The sequence below is a fragment of the Hyposmocoma kahamanoa genome, unplaced genomic scaffold (assembly GCF_003589595.1).
Source record: "Hyposmocoma kahamanoa isolate Upper Pololo Valley unplaced genomic scaffold, ASM358959v1 87, whole genome shotgun sequence".
Taxonomy (NCBI): Eukaryota; Metazoa; Arthropoda; class Insecta; order Lepidoptera; family Cosmopterigidae; genus Hyposmocoma; species Hyposmocoma kahamanoa.
The window spans coordinates 425,788-453,204 of record NW_020654422.1 but is presented as its reverse complement, the minus strand read 5'-3'; the positions used below and the strand labels follow the sequence as shown (position 1 = coordinate 453,204).

General features: G+C 35.6%; 1 protein-coding gene across 1 annotated transcript; it reads right to left on the bottom strand.

The window, feature by feature from the left end:
• Positions 1 to 1,426: 1,426 nt before the first annotated feature.
• Positions 1,427 to 14,288, bottom strand: LOC113235274 (MORN repeat-containing protein 4 homolog). Its single transcript, XM_026470926.1, has 4 exons — positions 14,260 to 14,288; positions 10,310 to 10,505; positions 6,891 to 7,000; positions 1,427 to 1,725 (listed from the first exon to the last, which is right to left on the bottom strand). Exons 1-4 carry the CDS (start codon positions 14,267 to 14,269, stop codon positions 1,571 to 1,573), a joined length of 471 nt encoding a protein of 156 aa, XP_026326711.1. The 5' UTR covers positions 14,270 to 14,288; the 3' UTR covers positions 1,427 to 1,570.
• Positions 14,289 to 27,417: the final 13,129 nt, after the last annotated feature.

Genomic DNA, 27,417 nt, shown 5'->3' with positions numbered 1-27,417 from the left:
CAAAAGTTATGTAACATACGTTGTTGGTTTGTCCCAGCCCACACTCATAACAAAATCTAAGTTATATGTATTTATTTATATTATAATATATTTTTGTCAACTGCATATTTACTGTAGTCAAGTGAACAACTTCCTAAGTATGTCAATGTACATAATTATAATTCACCTAAGTAAGTAGATACTGAATAATCGCAGTACAGAGTACCAAAAAAAACCGACCTCAAAAGTCATTCATCCTTAGTTTGTCAGCTCGAGAGGTGGAATAATTTCTTCAATTTAAATGGGACTATAAGTGAGGTACGCTCTTTCCAACAAAAACGGGATTATCAAAAGCAGTTCACAATTTTACAAGTAAAAAAACAGTCAAATTGAGAACCTCCTCCTTTTTTTGAAGTCGGTAAACTAAATACATCGCATGCATAGTACATTGCTCAAACAAGGCTGTGTATATTAAAGAGCTTGTTTGTCTCTTTTCAGTAATTTTTTTTTTTTTTGCAGTCGGGTTTTTGTTTCTTTTTAATAATAATAATTTATACTTTTAAACAATGTAGCAAAAATTTAAAAGCTTTGTACCTTCATTGTAGCGATTTTCTGTTTTATGAGTACCTGAACAACGTAATTTACTCCGAAGTCCTACCCAGAACTCCCAGACCAGCACCGTTTTAGGAAAGTACAAACGCGTGCAATGGTATGTAAACGTTGATACATTTTCAAAATGTAAATAACAGATATTTAAAAAATAAATAACTTGTGCTTAAAAATATATAATCATTATGATGTTCTTTTTAAAAAAGGTATACATTAGTAAACAAACTACAATTAGTAAAAAGTATACACTCCTGGTTTTTTTTTGTATATGTATCCATACAATTTTCGTAAATATTTACAGAATGCATTTTCATTTAAATGTATATAATTAGGATTGTGTGATTTTACCATAATAATAGAAACACCTTTTAAAAGTACGGAATTTGTTACATTTTAGTCCTAATTGTATCGTTTTCAAAAATATTGCAGTACATATTGTACTTGCTATATAATGAAAACATACCAGTGCCTTTTTTTAATTAATTTTATTTGTGTGTATTTTGCTAGCTTGGGTGGCAACAACGTCAGTTTCATCTACCATAAATATCAAAAATATGTGTATTTTGAACACAACACAGGGTACGTATTTTTTAAGTAATTATCTAATATTGACATATATTCGAAAATGTGTCAATATTTACACTTCATTGTACGCGACTGTACATTCCCCAAATTGGTCCTACCAAGTAGTAGGTACAAATCAATGGGCTACCGAGGTCGTCTTATACAGTCTGACACTAAATTCTTACAATACACTTATTTTATGTTTAGGTAAATAAATAATTTTATTATTATTATTTGGTTCAGTTAATGTATGAAAAAACGATTAGTAAGACAAACATTAATTTATTTAAATTTAAATGTACATACAGACTTGTCATTACGGTTAGCTGTCACAATCGCAAAATGCAATTGAGTCCGATATTCTATCTATACATTACTCCAGGTACATGCAGTGCCAAAAATTGCCCTACACAATTGTCTAAATTTGTTGACACTGCGCTCTAGCCATGTATGCGACCTTCTGTGCTCGTTGGACCACCTCCGGACATCGCTTCCGTCGAACCAGCCTACAGTCCTGGAAGAAACCCTCGTTCCTGGGGAATCCGTGGCTGCCGTCGCTAAAAGTGACAAGACCTGGAAAATTATATCATCATCATCATGAACCCATTTATACGATCCACTTCTGAGCACGGGTCTCCTCAGAGCGCGGGTTCAGGCTATATATAGTTCACCACGGTGGCCAGTTGCGAGTTGGACACTACACACGTTTTCCGAGGGGTTTGAACCGTTCACCACGATGTTTTCCTGCACCAAAAAGCTCATGGTGAATCTCATATAGAATTTCGCATACAAATTCCGAGAAACTCAGAGGAGCAAGTTCGGATTCTAACCCAGAGTAAGGCTGCTACTAAATGAAGTGCATTCGCGAAGTCCAACTCCATGCAGACAAAACCGACTGCATGCAGTCGACATTGTTTGCATGCAGTCCATATTAACTGCAGGAATGACTGCAGCAAGTTACAGAAGCGCACCTAGCTCAGGAGCTCAGTATAAAAGTTGACGTCGAGATTTTTTAAAATATAATATCATGTGATGGGACAAACAAGTCTAAAGTCTAAAGATGCCCGAATCTCATGGTATATCACATGCCTGTCTGTTTTGATCATACGGCGCACAGCATCGATGTTTTTGTTGTTCACAGCAGTGAAAGGGCGACCATCACGAAATTCGTCACTGAGATTCACAGGACAGCGTTTGAATTCTGCAAACTAGCTATAAATAGTCGTCTTGCATAGTGCTTTATCTCCAAAAGCAGTTTGAAGCCGAGAGAAGCTCCGCTGAGCAGTTAAATTACACTTAAAATCATACTATGAAAATTTTCACGAGTTAAATCCATGGTGATGTAGACAACCAATTTCTAAAATGACGCTGCAATGTAAAAACAAGTGATAATCAGATGAAACAAACTGTATTCTACAGCCTAAAAGTTCCATTTTCAAATGTCGTAGTCACTTTTTAAATACTGTTTATGTAAACTTCCAGTTCCGGAAACTTATAGTGCGCCTATGTAAATTGTAAATTGTGATCCGAAAAATTTGCAAAACGTAATTTAAACTGAAGAACTGAGACTCCTTATGCATTCCTTCATTTTTCTTTAAATGGCGTATTGACATGGTATAATATATAAGAGCTCTTTAGCACAACCAAATGTACTCATTAGCACTAAATATAAAACTTGTAATTAATTTTCTGTAAATTTTACAAATGTAAGTGAAGTCACTGTTTAAACCGAAGGTGCGTTTTGTATCGGGGGTTGTTCAAATTTTAATGCAATACAATACAAATATTCTGTATTGCACGCCAAGACAAATACATATAATTACAATAAAATAAAAATACAGGTACAACAGGCGACCTTATAGCTAGGTAGCAATCTTTAACACGCAACCTTCGAGTAACAGAAAAAATAATAATCAATTGCGGGCGCAACAGTATACATACGTCTTTAATAGACAAATTGCACTTACACAAATGAAAAAGAAAAATAAATTAAAAATACATACACTTAAATGAATTAAAAGTTGAAACATAAAACATAAAACTATAACAATAATAATAACACATACAATTTACAGCAGCTAAGAATAGGACAAAAGAATTAAGTAAGTTAAGTCTTGAGTTTTGAAAGACTCAATAGAGTTAGCACGTCTAATCGATTCAGGCAGGAAATTTCACAGTTTGATGCTTCTAACCTTGAAGAAGTTGGAATAAAAGTTACAAGGGTGGATATGACAGTTTAATGAAAGGGAAGAGACGTATTGGTGCGACTGAGAGTAGTACTACGAAACAATATTTGAGGCATGGAGGAGAGGTGGGATAAAAGAGAACAAAATACAGAAGGGATAAAACGCGCAAGTCCCTACGACGACGAATGAGAAACCATCCAAGTTTCGATCGGAACTTTGACACATGATCAAATTGAAACTCTTTTTATGATGCATTTATTTAATCATTTACTGTTTGGCAAGTTGGGTGATAATTTTAAGTCAGCCAAAATTTTACCCACCTATATAATCAGTGTGTGAGAGATGGACGCTCGCGCAGGAGACTATGTATAGGAAGTTCCACAGAGAGCCATGGAGCGTGTCATGCTCGATATCAAGCTTATAGACCGTGTTCCCAAATCCAGATTCGAAGTCGAACAAGAGTACCTAAAGGACGTGGGGAATAGAATGACGAAACTAAAGTGGTGCTGGGCGGGGTACCCGACACGGAGACAAGATGACAGATGGAGTAAGGTGATGAGCGAGTAGCTTCCATGGACTGGATACAGGAATGTTGGGCGTCCAGCAGCGGCGAGATGGGCAGACGACATCGTAAGAATTGCAGGGCGAACCAGGATGACATTGACCCTTGACCGTGGGGAGTGGCACAAAAACTTGGAGGCCTATATCCATTAGTGAGTAAAGCCAGGCTCTACAGGACAAATACACAAAATCACATTTAACAAAAGAAAAACACAAACAAAAAGGTTCTGCTTATTTGTAGAAGAAATTTCTTACTGTAGACCTAAATACGGGACGCAATAACTAAAATAATGGGCTTATACGCATAACAAAATAAAAATATTGTAATACAAAAACAATATCAATAACATTCAATTATTACTAGTTACATAAATACTTATATAAACAGTTATTGTGTAATTAGAAATTCTTTTTAGAATAAAAAAATCTTTATTTTTTTTAATGAAAATATATTGTACGAAAATTAATAGTGGGGCGGCAGTCGTGTCACAGACACGCCACTGCAGTGCTTATAGAAGCGTCTAATAAGTAGGCGCCCTTTCTCTTATTTTGAAAATGATAACAATTTACTTTCGCGAACAGTAATAGGAAGTGTATTCTAAAGTCTGATGGCATGCAACAGTGAAGGAGTAAGAATAGAAACCGGAATTGAAGAATGGAAAAGATAAGTAAGACCTAACGAGAGAACGACAGCAAACCAGAGAAACCTGAAACGCTCTTTCAGATACCCGGGAGACACGTCGTTAAGTAAAATATTGTAGAGAATGGAGAGAAAAATAACAGATCTTCAGCAGCATTCAAATAGAGGAATCAGTATATTCTAAGAAGGGTAAAATCAAGAGATTATTTATTTAAAAAAATTGAGACCATAATATTCTGTAACAAGCTAAATTAAAACGCTACAGTTAAAACCCTTGCAAAAGAACTAATTAAAAATTTGAAAATAATTAAATTCAATTAAGAAAATTCCTAATTTGACTTCAAATAACTGAAGATTAAAGCTTTGACAATCTCTTTTGTAATTACGTTTATTTCAAAGAAAAGTAATCTAAGTTACAAGAGTGCCTAATATAGATGATTTATGTTTTAGCGTGAATCTATAGTACAGATCATAACTCTGAAAAAGGCCAGAAACCCGTCTTATATCTAGATGGCACTGATCAATAGCTTGGAAGTAGTTTGTATTATGTAAATAGCCGTGGATAATAGTTAATTTCTCTTTAATATAAAATACAAGTAGTCAGTGTTTTAATTTATTGTAAAATTATTTTCTGAACTTTGACAAATATGCATATCAATAGATGGCATTGTATTTTACAAACTAATTTACAAATTACTGCTTGTTAATACGGGTAGATGGGGCTAATCCTAAACAATATAAAAGAATAACCGGCAGTATCCGTAAAAATCTGTGTAATAAGCGCCATCTAGTTAATTTCTTTGCTATAACTAGACATTAGAGTAATTTTGATAAATTGGTAGCTCATCAATGTAAAACAAATTAGTTACAAAAATTACTGTTTGGCAATCGTCGCGACATTTGGTTAGTGCAGTTATTGATCCATGGTTCTAGTAAATATTGCTTTGTCAACCCTTTACGTAAGCTTGTCTATGTAACACACTGATCAGAACGATATATACTTAGAATAATAACGCATAGAATGATAGTTTCATATCAAACGAACTGTCACAAGTGAGGCAAAAATCAAATTCATGTAGGCTAGTTTTAGTAGTAGGTTAATTTTTCGGTTTTAGTGAATATTTATATAAAAATACAAGTTGAAACGCGTTACTTCCTTGTGAAATGTGATGTTAGTATCTATTTTATGTTTGTCTGACGTATTTTTACTCTCATTTACCGCACATTTCGTCATTTTTAGCTAAAATTCTTGATCTGTTCGCGGTGCAAGTTGACCTTGAGCACTGAAGGCCCGCGCGCTCGTGTAGGCCCTTTTGGCGCGCTTCAATTTGCCTCATTTAGCGTGTGCGGACTAGGTTTCTATGCGTTATTATTCTAAGGATATATATATTTTTTGTGGTGTTTTAAAATCAAATAAACCAATTTTAATAGATACAATGCTAATTTAATATAATTTCCACTTGGACTAAATACACGTTTGTAATAATATACAATATTCAAAATTACACTAAATATGATACATAACACACGTATACTATGTAAATTCGGCTACCTTGTTCAATCGTAATCAAGCAAAAGGAACTATGTTTCAATTATCTTCTGATCTTAGCTTTGTTAACGCAAGAAATACGACGTATCTCAGATATTTTCATATATATCTAATTATACATTGTTGCAGCCCCGCTTTTCTGGATAAATATAATACGATGAAAACTGTTTACAATTTTATGCGCCCATTCTTGATAAAGGAACCTTAACTTAGATAAAAGATACCTTTATACTTCGTTTACGGCCACCGGAGGAGAAATGGAGAAAAACTGTTTTGCTAGATCAAATGCTTCATCTTGATCAAATGCGGCATCTACATAAAAATATACAACACACATAAGGGTATAAGGGTCTAAGCGCCCAGTTACATGAGGAGAAAGTTTTCGCGCGGCCGCCGCGTTACCACGCCTTCACGTGTATTAATGACGAATCTGAATTCTATTTACTAGGCAACAACATTTAAATTCCTCTGAATAACGCTACCGCGCGATCTGCGCACGGCCGCCGCGCGGGCGGCCGCGTAGAACTATTTCAAGCCAGACTCGCCCGCGTGTCTGGGACGCTCATTTAGGTCAAAACGTAAAAGCTAAACAAATAGAGCGTATTTTGCCATGACAGTTTGACGCCCGTGATCGCTGCGTTGTGACAACACGGATTCCGCTCTTCGACCGCGCGGGGGGAGCGCGATGCAAATCGTGTCGAATAAACGCGTGCTAATTTGTTATACTATAGGATGTATACTTTACACGATCATATAAAAATTGCACAAAAGAGAATTACAAATCGAATAAAGACATACTAACCTAGGCCCCAAACCCGTCCCCCGCGGAACTCCCCTTCAAACTTCATTCCATCAGCTCGCCAGAACACACCATGTCCATGGAACCAGCCTTGCATGAACTCGCCTTCATACCTGCAAGCACATGTTGTTGTTTCTAAGTCAACAGGTCATGTTAATTTATATTATATTTTCTACTCTTCGGTAGACCAAAAATTATACATTGCTGGTACATTTTTAGTAGCAGTAAGCGTGAAAAAATTCTTCCAGGGAAGTACTACCACCTTACCTATTTCTGCCGCCAAGCAGTAATGTAAGCATTATTGCGTTCCGTGAAATTTTGATTTTTTCTATGACACCAAGAGTTGGGACGAACAAACGATAAAAGAAATCAAGAATACCTCTATTTCCCAAGATATAAACAACTTAAGTATTGGATACAACTAGAGATGGGTTTTTACCCGATAAATATCTGTTTTTACTGAGTATTTATCCTAAAACATAGATATTTATTTTTTTGTGTTTTTATAAAATTCATAAGAATTAATTTTATATTAAATAATTACGTACGATTACTTCTCATTTTCCCATTGTTTTATGTAACAATACTGTTTATCCTACGTTTTTCGAGTCGATAACATCTCACTAACTGCGGTAAGAATGTAAACTAGTTGCAACATACTCACCTAAACTTTTATCAACATAAACCTTGGCTGGTATAGAAAATTCGTTTGATAGAAAGTTATCTATTATATTTGATAGATTTAAATTGCGTATGTTTTTTCAAACAAGGTTTACAGGTCCCATGGTCCCGTAAAGGGCCCGAAACGTTGGTTTGTTTGAAAAAAAAAACAAATATACGCGATTTAAATCCGGAAAAATAGTTTCACGTCCTATGTGTAACAATCGCGAAAACCTAAGAACTCGATAGAAAGTTATTATATCTGTAACCCTTGAGCTGACCTATCCTGCATTAATAAAGTACGACTCAACTTTATGGTCTTGGGGTTTACTGCGTACTAAATAAAGTCATTTTTGGACTTGAAATAGCCTAATGATTCTCTTTCATAGCTTACACACAAAATCTATTAATTAAAACACGTGATATAAAAAGTAAATGTTTACAATTCTCCTTAGTGGCTCTCTCCGTCGCTTTCCCACTTATGTAAATTATTCGGTAGCGAATTTAAGCTTTGGCAAAATAGTGGCCAAGTGATTTTGAATTGAATTTCCTTTGTATTGGAATTAATTATCGTTTAAGTATTTCTAATGAAGTCCGTGTGTAGAGTTTGTACAGTTTTTTAAAATAAAATATTGCACTACCACAAACCCATACGAAGCTGAACAAAGGTACAAAACGGACCAACCTAGTAACTTGAAAAAAAAAAACAAATTCCATACAAAATGTTAGTCAGCTGATTAATATTGCGTGAAGTCAATTTCTTTTTAACAAACTACGCGTTTAACTTAAAAGGATTCTTTTTATCACTGTGTGTAACAGGAACAAGGTATAAAGCATTTACACGTACATACCACTAAATTGTATCAATATTTACATTAAACTTAAAAATATACTTTGTTTTACTAAATATAAATAATAAAAGACGAAAAAAAAATTGATAAATATATTTATTTATCTTTCTACTGAATATTTATCCCCATGATATTTATCCATGACCCCGTGACATGATCCGCAGGGACTTGTGTCCCTCTAACTTCATCAAGCTAAACGTAAAAGAGAGTCACCTGTCAACACTTGAAATTTTTCTAGCATCAAAGTAATCCTTTTTATCGCTTTTCTTTATAAATAAATTATTATTTGCAGAATAATAATATTTTATACGCTCACGCGATACATGCGATACACGCATACCACACCTAGAGGTGCCGGTGATGACTTTATACCGATTTATCGGATATCGAAGTTATAACAGGTAAAAGAACTAATACTAATTGCTGTTTCGGTAACTACTCTAGCAAACCATAAAGTTTTTAATGCCTGGGTCTGTCATTTAAAAAAATAAACAACTTCAAAAATACACGTTACATACATACAAGCAAGTAAACGTTAGAACCACTCAAACGGAATATTATCATATTTACCCAAGTACACCAAAAATTTCGTTAGTGCTTTTTAAGTGCAGGATTTGCGGTGTATTACTGCATTTTATTTGAGATGTTTATGTTGGTAGTACGGAGGGTATTTATTTAGCAATGCAGAATAATAATTTTTATTTATAAAAACTTGTATTTAAACTGAATCCTTTTCTAATTTGCGCAACCAAATAGCCGCCATTTTGCGGTAGGAAGAGCGCATCGCGTGAGCGGTTAGATTACGATAAACGGCGTTACTGTCCTTGAACGGGTTAAGGAATGCATTGTGAGGAAACCTGGAAACTTTCAGACGACGAAACAGCTAGATAGGTTCACTTCAGTTACTTTCACTATTTTATGACATACGTCATTTTTCTTTAGGATAATGCCCCCGATATTAATAGAATCTTTGTCTTGCAGAAACGTGCGGTTGAGGCAGTTTACAATCGGGTCCCAGAGAGATACGCTTAAAGAGATTAACATTCTTACACAGTACATTTATGAAAATGTTATTTCTGTTAAGAAGAATAGTAATTTCTTTACGAAAAATAGTGACAGACATTACATTAATACGTTAGCATAGTTCTTGACAGTCGTCTTCATAAAGTCTCAAATTCATTTAAAGTGCAATGTGTACGCTTCTATAATAAGATTCCGATTGATATTCAAAATTTGCTATTTACGAGGTTTAAAACTATAGCGAAACACAAAAACTTTAAACTAAAGGTTTATACAGTTTCTGCGTAGGTACTTGGATGACAAAAATCCGTGTAGCTCTTGCAAAATCGGTTCACAAATTGCTTGAGTTATCGCGTGACATACACACACAAAAAAGGGACTGGAATTGAAAACGTCAAAAAAGAGGGCTGAGGAGAAACTGATGACGAGAAAAGTCGGTTGAAAATAATATGAATATTAATTTTATGATTGAGATCCCCACACTAACTGAGAATGATATTTAGATATCTGAACATGAAACTATTCTGATAGATTAGCATTCAAATAAGTCCTGGTATCTTTTTTTATCAGAATGTAAATAAAAAAGATAGCAGGACTTATTTGTTTATATATTTGCTTAATAGGACGGATGTCGGACGGAAATCGAGAGTAGACCCCCAAATCAGAAACTATACAAATCTAGAAAACTCGGACCCACTTCGGATGCCGCTTGTACACTAAGTCCAATTCGAATCCGACAAATACGAATATCGCTTGTACACCTAGAGATAAAATTTCGGACATTTCGGACCGTCATTTCTCAGATTCGGAACTGATACGTATCAGACATAGTGCGCAAGCGATCTAAACTCTTGTGTACTGATTTGATATTTAAAAGAAACATGTACTCACTTTGCACCATCAGGAAACGCCATAACCCCAAGTCCAGAGCACAATCCGCCAATCATGGCACCATCATATCTTGTACCATCAGGGAGTACCAAATGTCCCATTCCATGCTTCTGCCCTTTGGAGTTCCATTCTCCTACGTATCGCGTTCCATCTTCATATTTGTAAGAACCAGTTTTCACTACTCCTGGATCCACAACTGAAATAATCAGACTAACTTTATTTGTCTGTCATATTTTGAAAACCTCTTTGGCCCAAGGACTTGTAGTGGGCGACCGATGATGTCCCTAGTTCAATTCCCGGTAGTTGAAGTAAATTCGGAATACTAAAAAACCCAGGAACACTCCATCATTGACTTACTATTCATTGGCAGGAAGCGCTTTGTTAATTTTTTCCAGATACATACGGTAAAGGAGAGAAATTCATTCACTGCCGACACCTTTCTTTCCTGAATGCTACAATTTAGGGCCCATAGTACCATGAATAGGTATTCACTAGGCAATCGTCGTTTTAGTACATATATTGCGTGGGGCGCACTATAAGTTTCCGGAACGAATAAGAAAAAAGTACTATAAATGGTCAGAAATGAATTTATTGTTTCTCAAAATATTCTCCGTTAGCGTTAAGCGTTAATGCACTTTTTCATACGAATGAACCAATTTTGTAAACATTTATGCCACTCCTCCGTGACAATCTCTGAAACATATTTTTCATACTCTTCGACAGCCTCTTCAGGTGATGAAAATCTTGACCACGTAGGTGGTTCTTAATTCTTGGAAATAAATAAAAGTCACAAAGTGCCAGGTCGGGACTGTACGCGGGATGGCTCATAAGGTCAACGTTGTTCACCTTCAAAAATTCATTTGCCTGTCTGGCCGTGTGAGAACAGGCATTATCGTGGTGCAAGATAATACGGCGTTTACGGTTACTTTTACGGAGTTTGTTAATAACTTCCGGCAAACAAATTGTCGTGTACTAATCACAATTCACGGTACAATGTTCTCCAAAGCAACAGCATCCACGTGTCCAGTTTTATTAAAAAAAGAAGCAATCATCCACTTAGAGGCACGCTGCACGCGCGTCACTTTGGTTGGTTTCGACTCATCTCGAAAGACCCATACCCTCTTAACTATAAATCCATGTTTCGTCACCTGTTACTATGTTCCACACCAAATTTGACGCCCCTTCGTTGAACCTGGTAAGCATGGCATTGCACCAAGTGACGCGATCAGTTTTTTAAGCCTCAGTCAAATTGTGTGGGATTCACCGAGGGCACAGCTTTTTCACACCCAAATGTTTGTGTAGTATTGATTGTATTTAACTAATAATGTCTGTTTTGATCATACGGCGCACAGCATCGATGTGTTTGTTGTTGTTGTTGTGACAGTGAATGGGCGACCATCACGAAACTCGTCACTGAGATTCACACGACCGCGTTTGAATTCTGCAAACCAGCTATAAATAAATAGTCGTCTTGCATGGTGATTCATCGCCAAAATCAGTTTGAAGCCGAGAGAAGCTCCGCTGAGCAGTTAAATTACACTTAAAGTCGTAGAAAATCATACTACGAATATTTTCACGAGTTAAATCTAAGGTAATGTAGACAACCAATTTCTAAAATGACACCACGACGTGAAAACAAGTGACAGCCAGATGACACAAACTGTATCCTACAGCCAGAAAGTTCCATTTTCAAATGTTGTAATTACTTTTTAAATATTGTTTATGTAAGTTGCCAGTTCCGGAAACTTATAGTGCGCCCTATGTATTACACCGGCGTCGCAGTTTGTTTACGGAAATGTAATTTCATGAAAAACAGTGATTGTCTATTTATTCTAACATTAATATTAGAAATAAAAACGAGCTGACTACTTTTCACAGTCGTCTCTAAAAGCCTAACTTCATCACTTCATTGTTGGTGTATTTTGTCACTGGACTGTCCTAGTGTTCATTGTTCTTTGAGTCCTTTAAATATAAATGCACAAAGGGCCTTATTAATAAATCCGTCTCAAGTGCTGGGTAAACATTAAGCTCCTACTTAAGTGGACTGCCTTTGCTAAGAAAAGTCCCTTGTGTGGATATTAACTAATGTTGCAACGGAGGACAGAGGCTGAATACCTACCTATTAAAATTTTATCACAATATCTTATATGGCGAGCATCGCGACGACACATTTTTGTCATCGCAAGCACTTCGACCACTGACTGCAAAAGAATAACACAGTGGCAAAACATTTGCAAGGTCACAGACGATTTTAAAACATTTTGACAGTTCTCCACAGTAATTTTATCAATGTAAAATTTGAGCGCGGCAGCGAGATGAAAAGAAATAATAAAACAAACAAATTGATATGTAAAAATTATTGGAAAAAAGCGAGGAGAACATTTTTAATACAGTTCAATACATGAGAGTAATTAGAAATTCAAAAATAATAACTAATATAATGTAAATTATGTAAAAACAGAAACTACAAAAACCCGACATTTCTTTTTTTCATCGTTTTCGCGGCGATGATTAAAGGACAAAGATAGCTATACCAAATAAGGAAACTTAACTTTATCAACTGAAATAAATATTGTCACGGTGAGGTTTATCACACTTATACTGCCATACTACGACCACAGTCATGAACAATGGATCAAAAATGAGGGAGTTAATTTAGCTAAACTAAAGAATAACATAGACATTCCCTTGTACAAATCCCGGGACTTCACGGAACTGATTATATCTGAATATGCGTATTAATTATTAAAATTTGAGCATATTGGCGACAAATTATTATTTGCTATTAAGTATTTGCTACAAATTATTGTCTCAAAAAATAATATAGTTTGTGCTTCTTCAGGTATTTACGTATTTAAATACTTGAGCCATTTAAAAAACAAACATTGGATAACCTATATTTTGAAATGCTTAGAAAATAAACATGAAATGAAACTAAAAAGTTACGTTAATTTTCAAGTTTATAATTAAATTTTATTACTTAATGAGAAAAGTTTTCTTTTACTGCTTATTTCACTTCTGTTTGATACTTACAAAAACTTAATTTTGTTTTACTTTATATTTTCGTTTGGTTTGCAATACCGAATACTCGTTGCAACTCTAATATCAACGATCGGAATAGACAGTACTCTGTCTATTACTTTAACTTAAGTAATATAAATCGATTGATTAATCTAATCTCATCAGGAGTATATTATATTCATGCGCTTTACGTTAATAAAAGTCAAATCATAATAGTTGTCGAAATATAGCCGTAAAGGACACGGTTGAGAGAAACACTCTGATCACTGTTTTAGTCAGGAATTATTTGATAATTGATTGGTCTATTCTCTCTTCGTTATCAATTCGTTCATTCGGCAAAGAAATAATAACGTCAGTTGGTTGCAATAAGTTCGTTTAGCACCTCTCACAGTAGTTAGTTCAGAAATTACAACAAAAAATTGATTATCTTAAATCAGATTTTAAAATTCACAGGGAACGGCCGCGCTTGGGTTTTCTTTCTACAGTATTACTTGAAATATAAAAAATATTGATTAAATATTTTTGTACATGAAAATAACATCCAAATATAAAATAATTCTGTGCCTTATTATCATTTAAAGTAATATTGTAGAAAAAATAAATAAATATGAGTTACTCTGCTTTTGTGCTGATATTTGTGCTGATATATTTGTGCTGATATTATTCATATTGAACCGAATATATTGAACATTTTGAACAATATGAACATAACACAATAGGTGCTGTTTTTTATTATTTTTTTTATTTTCATAATATCACGACGATGGCAAGCATTATAGTGTATGCCATCGAAACAATAAGAAAAAAAATTACTTAGCAGATGTGTGCAGGTTACCTCACCATGTTTTTCTTCGGCGAAAAGCTCACGGTAAACTTCAAATTAAATGTTTATTAAATTACGAGCCTTAATTATTAATAATATCACTTACCGTCTACCATAGTGTAGTCGGGATGTTCTTTCAGCGTTCTCAATAGTACTGAAAGGCTTCCCTTCGGGGTTTGACTATAATTTAATTACGAGTAACTGTCCCACTTAATATGTATAATAGAGTATGTGAAAGTATGGTGTGTAGTTATAGTAGACACCACAATTAAAAAGTAAAATTCCTTGAGAATATAGTAGCTTTCAAGGGATATTTTACATTTTGCTACTAGATTATAAAATAGTTAGCCTTCATCGATACCTGTAATGAACACTACACGAACTTAATTCTGGACCTGTTGTGTTTTTATTTCGTTTTTTTCTCTTTGTTTTTCTTTTGTTTTTTTAGAATTTTGTTTCTTTATTTTTTTTTTCACAAAATTCGGGGAGCTTAATGTTAGTAAATAAATATGACTGTTTACAAAAACAACAGAAAATTACCAAAAAATAAAGTTGCCGTAGTGTTAATTGCAGGTATCAATATAGTCCCACTGCTGGGCACAGACTTTCTTTCGCAATGAGAGCTTGATCCGTAATTCTCACGCGGGCCCAGTGTTTATTGGGAACTTCACACACACATTAAATTGTTTTGCTTTGGGGTGCACGAAAGGAGCCTCCCCGCATAACATTTTTTTTTGCGTGGGGAAATCGTCATAGGATATTATTATGACAGGACTTCTACAGGCTAAAACACCACGGTGGCCTTCTTGGGTGCTCTAGTTGGAAGGATCCGGGATCGATTTTGCGCACCGGAACACCCCAGCACGTAGGAGGAGCTACGTCCTCCCCCTCCCCTCCTCACGACGAAGCGGGCCACACCGCCTCGTCGTCCTCCTCGCGGCTGCCTAAATTACTGGCGAACGAAGCCCCCGCTCCGATTGCCCGCAGCCGCGAAGGTGCCACTGCCTCATGGGACTCTTGATCCGCCAACATAGATATTTTCAATATTCTAAAACTGGGTTACATACTCTCAGTGCAACGTACACTCAGTAGGGGTGCGGGCACAACGCGTTTCAACTATACTAACCACAGACGTAGTACCAAACACTGTTTTCCAGCCGCCCGGGGGCTACCGATCATCCATTATCACGATTCAACACGTGAATTTAATTAATTTGTCTAAATGCGAAATTAGTTTTTATAGATGTAATATCACTAACATTCATAGTAATCAACGATATTTTTATATTTGCCACTTATTTTAAGTAAATTTACCGTACCAATACTAAACCCGTCTTGTTCCCTACAATGAAGAAACGCCTTAATTATATCCCATTATAGTACCAAATTATGATGGTTTTAAAAAGATTACCAACGCTCAGGTCCAAGCGAAAAAGGTAAATGGCTGACAATCCCGTCTCGTTAACAAATCGGTGTTAATTAGGTGACATTGAAAGCAAAGATGATAAACACTGCGAAAATATTAAACGTGAGGATTATAACTTTGTTCTGAAATTGTTTATTTAATATTTGCAAGTTTGCTCGCTTATCCCATTTTGTAGATTTGCAATCTAATATTGCAATTCATAACATGTAAAAAGCATTTTAAAATATTGCATCTGAACATGGTAGGATTTTATAATTAAATCTAATAGCAATGGGGGAATGAGTGCGTCCAGGGAAGCACTATCTCCATACGTACCAGTTTTTAAATTTAAAGGTGCTCGTGAAACGGATCAAATAAAGACTTTTCAATTTGACGGGTGTAGAGACAGTGCCCCTCAGATCTTTGCGATTTAAAGCTCTAAATGGCACTGCAACTGCTATGGACAAGTATGTCGCTAACCGCCAGTAGAGCTAGCACAACAGGGCGCGACTTGCGCGACAGCGACTTAAAGCGCCAAATACTGCTATTCTCACATAGAGATCTCGCGGTTTGTATTGCTCTCGCGCAAGTTAACCCCTGTCGTGCTAGCCCTATAAACGTACGACTTTTTGACGAACGTGATCTCTTCTAGAGATAACCTCTCCTTTGTATAAGTCCTTCGTAACATGTGTTTTTATATCTTTGAGCAATTAAGAATTTACAAAAAAAATAGTTTCTGTTTCAAGATGATCAAAAGTTAAGAGATTGGTCAATTACTATGTTAGATAAAATTGCCTTTGTAAGCCTTCTTGCTCCATTTAACTGTTATCTTGTAACCAAAACGACTTAAGCTCAGTTAATTTATCTCCGTTCTGCCCAGGACATGTCCACAAATCAAAGTCGTCTCTCGTTGTACACTTATAAATTGTAGTATTTTGTTTTATAATATCTAGTCACGGAACGAACAAGTCGTGCGCCTGATGGTACACGCCTGTTCATAACAGTTGCAGTGCCACTTAGAGCTTTAAATTGCAAAGATCTGAGGGGTACTGCCACTGCGCCCGTCACAACAAATCAGGTTGACGACTCCCATGTGCCTGTAATTTCACCAGAACCCTTACCCGTCAAAACCGGAACACAGTAATGCTGACATTACTGCTTGGCGGCAGATAAAGGTAAGATGGCAGTACTTCCCTGGACGAACTCTTTCACAAGTAGATCTACTGCTACTAAAAATGAAATTATATATTTTGTAGCTCACGTTCATTCTTAGAACCTTTCAATGAGAATAATGAATTATCCTTTCTAGGATCAAGGTTTATTAAGGAGCATAAAGTTTGTCAAGCTCGTCCAATTTCGAACTTAATTAATTCAACGCGAAACTAACAAACCACGATCTTAGGTATTTACGTTCTAGGTCGTGACCACAAAATGTAATGGAGTTTGATTAGTTAGTTTTACTACGCAGTTCCATCTCATTAGGGCCTTGTAACCCGAAATACAGTTCATCGTTAATTACTCGAGTTTTGCTTTTAATTTCGCAGATGATACGAAAATAAATGCCAAGATTTCTTCAGTTGATGACGCTACTGGTCTTCAATCTGATTTATCTCGTCTTGACGACTACTTTGTTAGCAATAAGCTAGACCTTACCCCTCTAAATGTTTTTCAATTACTTTTTCGCGTAAGTTTGATAATATATGTACCTCGTATAGCTTGAGAAACATTGATCTTCAACATAAGATAATCGTGAAAGATCTAGGGGTCATTCATGATTCTAAGCTAATTTTTGATACTCATATAGATGCTATTGTTTCTCAAGCTATTAAGTCACTTGGATTCATAATACGGAATTCAGTCAGTTTCTCAAGACCTACAACTCTCCGAATATTGTGCGTATGTCCGTAGTAAATTGGAATATGCCTCCCAAATTTGGAATCCATGTTATCAAATTTATGTAGACAGAGTTGAATGAGTCCAGGAAAAATGTATGAAAATATTATGTTCTACAGATAAAATGGGCAAGTCTTTTAATTCAATCGAATATCTACGTCTTTGTAAAGATCAACACATATTGCCTCTTATTACTCGCCGGAATATTGCTGATTTAGTGTATTTGTTAATCATCATAAACGGTGATGTCGACTGTCCCGAATTACTGAGTAGTATTGTGTTTAATATACCTACGCGTTTCATGAGATACTACCGTCCTGTTGCAGTAAACTTGTGGACGCGTTTGTTTAATGGGCGATCATTTCGTGGCGCAGGTATATATATATATACCTGCGCCACTGTTATAAATACACTTAATATGTATATATTAAGTGTATTTGTAACATAATAATTTTATTTACTGTGACCACTTTCTAAGTGCTCATTGTTTAGTCATTAGGTTATTATAAGCGAAAACCTTTAATTGGCTGTAATGTATTTGTTGATGTTTTTAATTTGTTGTTAAGCTGTTGGTTTTCCGCGAATAAATAAATGAATGAATGAATGAATAAATAAAAAATAAAAAAATAAATAAATAAATAAATTTAAATATTTTACTATTAAGGCGAGTCATCAGAGGAAAAGCGGAGAAAAACTGTTCTGCTGAATCAAATGTTTTAGGTATTTACTATTGAATAACAGTCTTACAAAAAATATACGATACACTTAAGGATATTATCTAAAGAATGAGCTCATTCATTACACGATAAAATGTACGTTTGTAGCGCTGGTGAGAGGAGGGGTTGTAAAACAAAACAAAAAGTTATGCGGCTAGGAACCCATCAGTGCGTCTCACGGTTAAGTAGGATATCAGAGTAAGGACCGAAACGTCTCAATAACTTGAGTGCCGTTCAGTGCCATACAATTGCTATAGCGGTGGAAAGCATTTATGGTAAGCATCCGCAATACAAAACATATGAGATGACTTTATACTATTGGAATTAACAAAACGATAGCGCGTCTCAGAGTACTAGATGGAACTAATAACCGAGGTCATGTAAAATCCCGAAACCAGGCTAGATAAAACGGATCATTTAAAAATAAGATATCTAAAATTGCATTATATTATTTTTATAGGGAGATATTTTTCTTTACGTACTACAAGAGAATCTCCTAAATTTTTAACTGAAGTCCTAAGTTATTAAAATCACATTTGAAACTCCAAAACTTGAAAATTGCCCAACGGTTAACGTTACGCCGCGTCGCCCGCTCAACAGGATACAATCCAAAACTGTGACAGATAATAAAGATATTATTTTATTAATAATATGCTTGATAACCACACTATTAATCAACATCTTTTTAAACTGTAATGTAAAGGAAATTGCCCAAAAAGATGCCTAAAGTACATGTACACACTTACTTAGTTTAGGCGTCGCAATTACACATTAGGTTCTAATATTAAAATAAAAAATGTAAACTTTACTATGGAAGAATGTATAATTTATTCCACTCGCACATTTAGGTTAGGTGCCAACACCAGCAGCAGCGTCGACAGATCACTGACACACATATGATATCGCACTATTAATACAATAGTGTATTAACTCAAAACGTGTATTTTTTTCGGAATCGATCAGAACTGAATTACTCACTTCCCATGAAAGATTATTAAAATTTATAATAAACTTTATCCTATGATATCCTAATTTGAAATATTTTTCGAACAGAAGTTACTGAAAATTTCTTCGCATTAATTCAAATTGCACAATCTAATAATAAAATCAACCTTTCCTCAACCTATGTAGTACGTGAAAACAGAAATTGGCATAAAAAATACAATTCTAAAAGGTTTTGATTGTCGATCTGTGACCTAACTAGGTCAAAAGGTACTGTGGTAATAAGTCTATGAGAAAAATATTTGTAAAATTTTGCGTCCATAGTAGCAATAGAGCTCTTTGCGAAAGAGTTCCTCCAGGGAAGTACTGCCGCCTTACCTATTTCTACCGCCAAGCAGTAATGTGAGCATTACGGTTTTGAAGGGTGTTGGTGAATTGGTGAAATTACAGGCACATAGGATTTGTCAACTTATGTCTCAAGTTGACGCATACAGTGGCAGTGCCCCTAAAGATCTTTGCGATTAAAAGCTTTTAGTAGCACTGCAAATGTTATGGATAGGCGTTTCGCTAACCACCAGGCGCACGACTTGTTGGTCCTATCACTTGGTGTTATAAAAAAAAACGTCACTGTGCATTACATTACCAAGGTTGTCGACATGGCAGTGACCTGGCTTTATCTGTACCAATAACTAATGAGGGAAATCAGTTCAATGAGAGAGACCCGAGGTTGGCAAACGTAATGCGTGTAATGCCCTCTGAAAAGTTGCTGGGAGGAGACGGATGCGAGAAACTGAGGACCGGGCGAAATGGAGCATATTGGGAGATGCTTATGTCCAGCAGTGGAAAGCGATAGGCTGATGATCACGTCGTTGATAATCACTGTGCTAAACCGAGAAAAAGGACAAATAATAATCTCAGTACAGAGTACTAAAAAACCGACCTCAAAAGTACGTGGAATTACGTCTATTTGCTAAGTTTCATTGAAATATCCCCTAGTTCGCCACTATACAGGACTTGATTGGAGATAATAAAAATAGGTTCTCACTACGACACTACTCAAAGTATTTCGAGAGAAAAACGCCTTGAATTGGAGAAATTTGCAAAATCAACTAAATAATTGCTAAAAGTAATTGCTCCTAAATTAAAGTTAGGCGCTATTTATAAAAATGAATCTTCATGCGTGAACAGCCACCCTTTGAGGTGGATGATTTTCTTCAAAATGAAATGGGACCACTATGGAAATACCCCCTTTCCAATAAAAAGACAATCATGAAAATCGGTTCACAAATACCGGAGTTATCGCGTAACATACATACAAAAAAAAATGAACATACAGTCGAATTGAGAACCTCCTCCTTTTTTGAAGTCGGTTAATAAAGATTGTCGTGTTTTGGTAAGAATTCGAAATTCCGTCTAATATTAAGGTTTACCTTTAAAACATTTTTCCTTGGTCCAGTCGCGTTAATAAAGGCGTGTTCCCATTATGTCGTAACGTTCCATTTATCGTTGTCAGACTGTCGCGGTTAGCCTGTTGTCGTGTCGTGGACGTTTATTTTGTCGTTGAACGACTGTCGTGTCTAGCTTAGATCGTGACGACAATTTATAGGTTCACGGCAGCCACCTTGTTTTTTGCACGACAGAATCGTTTGAAGTTGCAATTATTCATCATCACATTTTTCGTGACGTTTTATTTATCATCAGATGACTGTCGTTCTAGCTTTTTCCATTGTCACGGCAGTCTGCCAGCGTAACGACAAAAAAGTCGTGAACGACAGTTAATCGTATTGTACTGAATGTGAACAACTTCATTTAAATATACAAGCCACGATATTTTAAACTGCACGACTATCTGTCGTAAGCAAATACACACATCAAAAGTGTCTAGGGATCAAGTGAATATTTTTGAAATAAAAATTATTTAAGCAATGTTTACCAAATCCAGTCTTCCAGGACGACGTCTTACTTTAATGCTTATGTTTTATTTAACCGCTTACCCCTATATTTAATTAAAATAAACTAAAATTGATGTTTTTGCAAATTGTGGGAAAAAACTCAAATTAACGGCGTCAATTAAATGACAAAAAAATGGCGAAAATGATGATTTTGCTCATTTTTATTGTAAAGATAAGAAAATTAATAATCTGTATTTCCACCATTAACACGAATCACACAATTACAGCGATTTAGCATGTTTAAGATGAGTTCATCAAAATCACTTTGAGGAATGGCCGCCCATGTGTTTTGTAACAAGTCAAAATATTGTTGTAGAGTATGTACGGTATGCATACTCGGCACAGCTCTTCTTTGAAGCATATCCCATGCGTGCTCAATTGGATTGAAGTCTGGCGATTGAGCAGGCCACGGCAGAACGTTGATACGAGCTTCGGCAAGAATGCGTGTTACGACTCTAGCCGTGGACGTGCGTTGTCATGCATTAGTTGAAATGAATCACCCAACTGGCCTCGCAAAGGGATGATAACATCTGAAACAATCCTCTCTGCGTAAACTTGAGCATTGAGGTTACCCCTGATCCAAATGAGATCGGTTCTTCCGCCGATCCAAATACCGGCCCATATCATTATCGTTCCCCCACCATATGGATGAACTTCCTGACAATATCTCAAACGTTCATGACGTCCAGATGTTCTCCAAACTCGAGTACGTCTTGTATCCGGTCTCATACCGAAGCTGGATTCATCCGAAAAGCACACATAGCGCCAGTCTTCTTCCTCCCAGTTTCTGTGTTCGCGAGCCCATCGTAAACGGGTCCTGCGATTGCAGGGTGCAATAAGGTGGAACTCTGAGCGGCCTTCGGGATCGCAGACCCACTTCACGTAAACGATTTCGGATTGTTTGATCGCTTATTAGCAAGCCTGAGGAGCTGTGGAGCCTCCTAACCAACATCATGGCGGTCATGGTACGATTCCGTCGAGCAGTATTTTGGATATACCGGTACTGTCTGCGAGTCGTGACGCGAGATCGTCCTCCATGTCGCTCGGCCACGCTGCCCGTCATGCGATAGCGCGTCCAGAGGCGACTTATGACGCTCTGTGTAGTGTTAAGTGTGAAAGCCACAGCACGTTGCCTGGAACCAGCTTCCAACATTCCGACGGCTCGCATCATCACTTCTCGGGTTAAATGATGTCGTCTCTCCATAATAATGTAAATTGTTTCGGTTCCGATGCAGATATTGTAATGATTTTGTCAAAACGCTATAATTCATTTTTATACAAAACCACATTGACAATCGATTTTCTTCTTATTATCGAATTTTAAACAATATTCCTTATTTAAATGTTAAAACTCACTAAAAAGTATCAATAGCGATACAAAAAAGTTAATATAATTAACCCTAATTGCAGCAATACTCTTAAACGTACTTGATCCCTAGACACTTTTGATGTGTGTAGTATAGAGATACATAGACATACAAAACTCCGAGCGTGACGTCTAGCGTCCGCACGCGTCCGTCCCGTGCATGCAGTCCGTTATGCCAATTAATCAAGCCCCTAATTGACAGTTAATGGCCCGCCATGGCGTAGACGACATATCCTTATTGTACCGGCGCTAGAGTAATTGTAGTATTGTGTTTGTGGACGTTATTGCAATCAGATGGATAGAGAGACGGAGAAAAATATTTGAAATGTAATTTGACTCATTATATTATATAAGATCAAAAAGATTCTGTTTCCAGGGATCTATTCCCGTTCTCACACACACATATCCGTCCGAAACAATTACTGCTAAATAAATAATACCCGAACAAGTTAAAATACACTGTCAAGTATGAAGCTTCATTCGCATCATGCGTTTTTTAATTTCATCGAGTATTACTTATTTCGCCATCCCCGGAGAACAATATGATAATCGCAACAAAGTAATATTTCAGGAAAAATAAAAAATAAGTTCTTAAATACTGATCGTAGGTAGATCAATAGTTAGCTTTAAGGAAAGAATATTTTTTTGTGCATTCTATATTATAAATGAAACAGCCGTAAGGTAAGCCAAAATGGAGACAATTCAATAATAAATAATTAGTCAAAATCAATCATCATGTTGGATTTATATTGTGGATTATCATTTTATTCTCGTTCTGTCTGAGTCGAAAACAAGTATTGCACCATTGACATATCATTTTATTCTACGGGTCAGAATAGTACAAGTGGCGAATATAATAATTACATATCATCTTATTCTAGTAAACAAGGTAAGATATTTTTTTTTGGAAAGGCCTTTTATTCTGCAGTTACAGTGAAACCATGATATGATAATCAACTTTTGCTTTATTATACGAACAGTTTGAAACGGAAATAAAATATGATAACTGCGTGTCTAGTTATTTCGAGTAACTATTTTTACGAGAACAATTCTATTATCATTTGAGGCCATGAGAACCATAGTGGCCTAATTCAATGGACAAGCCATAGTGGCTTATCTTACTTAGGCCAGTATGGCACCGCAAATTTAGATCACAGACTAAAAAGCATAACAATGATTATGTTGCCATCTAGTGAAAATTCGTTGTATCACTTTTAGGCCTTTCTGGTTCTATCAAAATGATCAATTTGAACTGGAAAAAATCATAAACTCAATATTGTAAAAAAATGAGTTAGGCCACTATGGTTCTCATGGCCTCATTTGTCATATTAAGAAACGTAACTCATTTAGTTTAATATTATCATATAACCTTATTATTGTGCACTTGGGCGTGGGTAGAAGATTTGAATATTATTGTATTATTTTGTTATTCCGTAAGTAACTGCTTAAAAATCACGAAAAAAATTGAAAAGATGTATTGGTACCTAAAGATCTTAAATATGATATAACACTAAAACTGTGATAATGGCAGTTATCTTTTTGTTCTCCGGAGATGGCGATTTGACAGTAGTTGTTTCGGACGGAGAACGCTAGTAGATCCCCAGTTACATAGTATAGATTTCTGTTTAATTGAGTAGTGTAGTCTAGGCTCTATTCTATGAGTAGAACTACTGGCTGAGTGAATATAGTTTTGTATTTAGAATGTTTTTGAAATAATAGGTTAGAAAAGTAGAACATCTTGAGACGTCTAATTGTAGCCTCAAGAAATAAAAATGTAAAAATATACAATAAATATCAAGTTATGAAGTTAATCCCAGTTTATATTTATAAAGTACCTCTCGCTATGCATCCTAAACTACGCCCCAGCTTACAGTAGCAAGTAGGTATGTAAAAAAAGTAACTATACTCCTGAACTTTTGCGGCTGTTATAATGGTAATTGACGTAGCTGCATAGCGGTATTTACATGATCTTGCAAATATACACGTTTTTAGGTCTTTACCAACCAATTTGTAGAATTTTTGCTGAAATATACTATTAACTCGAAATATAATGTTCCCTTTTATTTTATTTTCATTTTATTGGATGTACAAAACAGTTTACATTTAGTGAAACATGTTGAGATACAATTTATAGTTTTAATCTAGAATATAGTCCTAATACTTGTATATACAGCGTAATTATGCAAAGTGCAAACATATTTGCATTAGGATTACGAAAAAAAGGAAAAAGTAGAAAAGTGAGGTTACAAGTTAAAACTGTTGCAACTAAAGACTAACATAGATATTAATTTAGCAGTACTAATGAGAAGGCGAGTTGAAATATTTGAGGAGATTGGTACGAATTCGACAAAGATTGATGTCGAATGAGTAAATCATTGTAGCTTAGGCACATTCTAGTCACGGGGCTATAAAGGATGTATTATTTCGATAAACGTGTAAAAGGTTTTAGGACGACGAAGATTTGGTTGAATGTTAAAGTTAATGTGAGCTAGCAGACCAGGAGAAACAAGGCTACCGTGTATACGCCCATGCAAGACTACAATATCCTGTATGTTACGTTTTAAACAAAGAGAAAACCCAAAAATGTTTTCGGTATGGTTTGCAAGTTTCAAATTTTTCTCTAACCTGACCACAAAAACAAACTTTTTGTAGGGATTTAAAGCTTTTCGTGTTTCTATTTGAGAACCAGTTAAAAATAAAACAAAATCCAGTTACATGGTCATTGAAGTCAATAGCACATTCAAGAAGTAAACAGAAACAGATAAATAATGATCGAAAGTCATGACATGAGTAACAATATTAAACGGCCATTGTCACAGTCGGTGTTCTCAGCCTAATTACCGAAGCCATTGTTTTTTCTCGCTTAATATTCCCAATAACATTGATATATGAATAATTTTAAGTTTAACTATCAATTTGTCGAAATTGCATTAGAATAGAGAAAGTAGTTTTCGAGATATTAAGTCACAAATATTTCATGGATACGGTAATTAGATCTAATTACCGTAGCCACAACTATGGTAAATAGAAAGTTCAATTTCATCATCAAGTTATTTTTTTCATTGAAGTTCAACAAATCGAGAACAAGCAATGGTTACGGTAATTAGGCTGAGGACCCCGAAATGGCAGCGGTAATTAGGCTGAGAACACCGAATGTAAGAATGGCCGTAAATACCTACATAACAATTTTGTGTTTCGTTTTAACTGAACGTTCTCTTAGAACAAATTTTGTTCAAATAAAGGCAAATTTAACGAATACCCTTTTAAATATCCGTCATTTCTTAATTAGTGTTACTTTTCCAATTAACAAATACATCCATTTAAATTCAGCATATAAGGGTAATTAGAAATTTTGTCTGAGAGGTCAGAATTTAATTTATGCTTCGTTAGATTAGGTTCAATTTAGAAATTCAACTTATTTATAAAATATATATAAAATTAGTCCTTGTATACAAACATATTTTAAGTAATAATACATGTGGACCTTCCATATTACTGTTTGTGAATTCTCACAATATGTGACTCAGTGAACCCTTTGTACTTTTGACAAATAACCAATTTTTATTGAGCCCTGAAAAAGATTTTGTTTGCCACATTCAAAGAGTTATTATTATAGTAAATAGTTATAATAGGCCCAGGTAACGAGTTTCCTCCTCGTGGTTCAGTACCAAGGATCACTGATAGCCACAAACAAAAGGTCCATTCGACTTATGAGAATCTCCACGGTCGGGTGGCTTGCGTATCGGTTTTCATAGTGTCGCCATTTCTGAGGTCCCGAGTTTGATCCCCGGATATTGTCTCGAGTCTGGGTGTTTGTGATGCTGACATTGTTTCCTATGTCCATAACATAAGTGCTTTAGTTACTTACTTTGGGATCAGAGTGACATTATGTCCATTCGACTACTTAGTTTTACTTGATGTCCTTGAGTTGAAAATTACATTTCGTTACCTGAAAAGTTACATTTTCGTTTCTTTAATCAAAAATTCTAACTGTAAGAGTGGGTACACACGGCGATTGCAGCGATACAAATTGTATCGATGCAATCGCCTATAAATCCCAAATGCATCGATGCAATCATCGCGGTTGTATCGATGCAGTTGCGCGCTTGCATTACGTTTGCATCGCTGCCGCATCGCTGCTAAAACACGCCGTGTGTAACCGCTCTAAAAGTTATACATATATACCTACGCCTAAAATTCGAAACAATAAAATAGGTACGCTCAAGAAAACTTCAGTTTTAACTAGTAATTAATTAATTTAACTTTGTATGTGCCATCTCTGAGTTACTATATTGTATAATCTGGATGCGTTCGTAAACTATTTAGAATTAACAACAAAAATGCAGTTGAATAATAAAAGTCAACCATTTGACAACACTGATGACTAATGGCGGACACGCGTACTTTTGAGGTCTAACAAGCCACAATCTAGTAGTTCCCTGGTTTTGTTTACTTATCAAAAACAGCAGCGAACAAAACCGCCAAGTTCACGGCCATTTGCTTTGATGGATTGAAAAGAGCGGAATTTTCTAGCCGTTTAATGGTCGCTTTTATTGTTAACCAGGTCATGTTTGATCAGAAGTCGATGTTTTTTTGTACTAAAGCAAGTCAACATGTTTTTCACGTGGTGTTTTTAATAATACCATGCCTGAGTTCTTAATGTACACAATGAAAGCAAATTGAATACATCGCAATACAGTAATGTAATAAAAACAAACTAAAGTAAATTATAATTTTTAAGTTTTATTGAATGTCACGAAGTTCGACTGCCATAGTAATCAATTATTTCTGTGAAATCACTCCACTCCACTAGTTTGTTATAATTATTAATACAAAGATCAAACACTTAGAAAAGGATCCATCGATCGGACCATCGTCTTCCAGCAAACAGCGTCTTTTTATTGAGTAAAAAAATAGATTTCTCACAGATGGTGCTACGTCAAAAAACTAGTTAAAAAGTAAAAACAAGGAGTTGGTACAAGAACATAGA

What these genes read in the sequence shown, in the direction of transcription:
- LOC113235274 (XM_026470926.1), bottom strand. An exon ending in GCGTTTCCTGATGGTGCAAA is followed by an intron (nt 7,001 to 10,309) that starts GTGAGTACATGT and finishes ATGTGCTTGCAG; the next exon opens with GTATGAAGGCGAGTTCATGC. An exon ending in GGGACGGGTTTGGGGCCTAG is followed by an intron (nt 1,726 to 6,890) that starts GTTAGTATGTCT and finishes ATAATTTTCCAG; the next exon opens with GTCTTGTCACTTTTAGCGAC.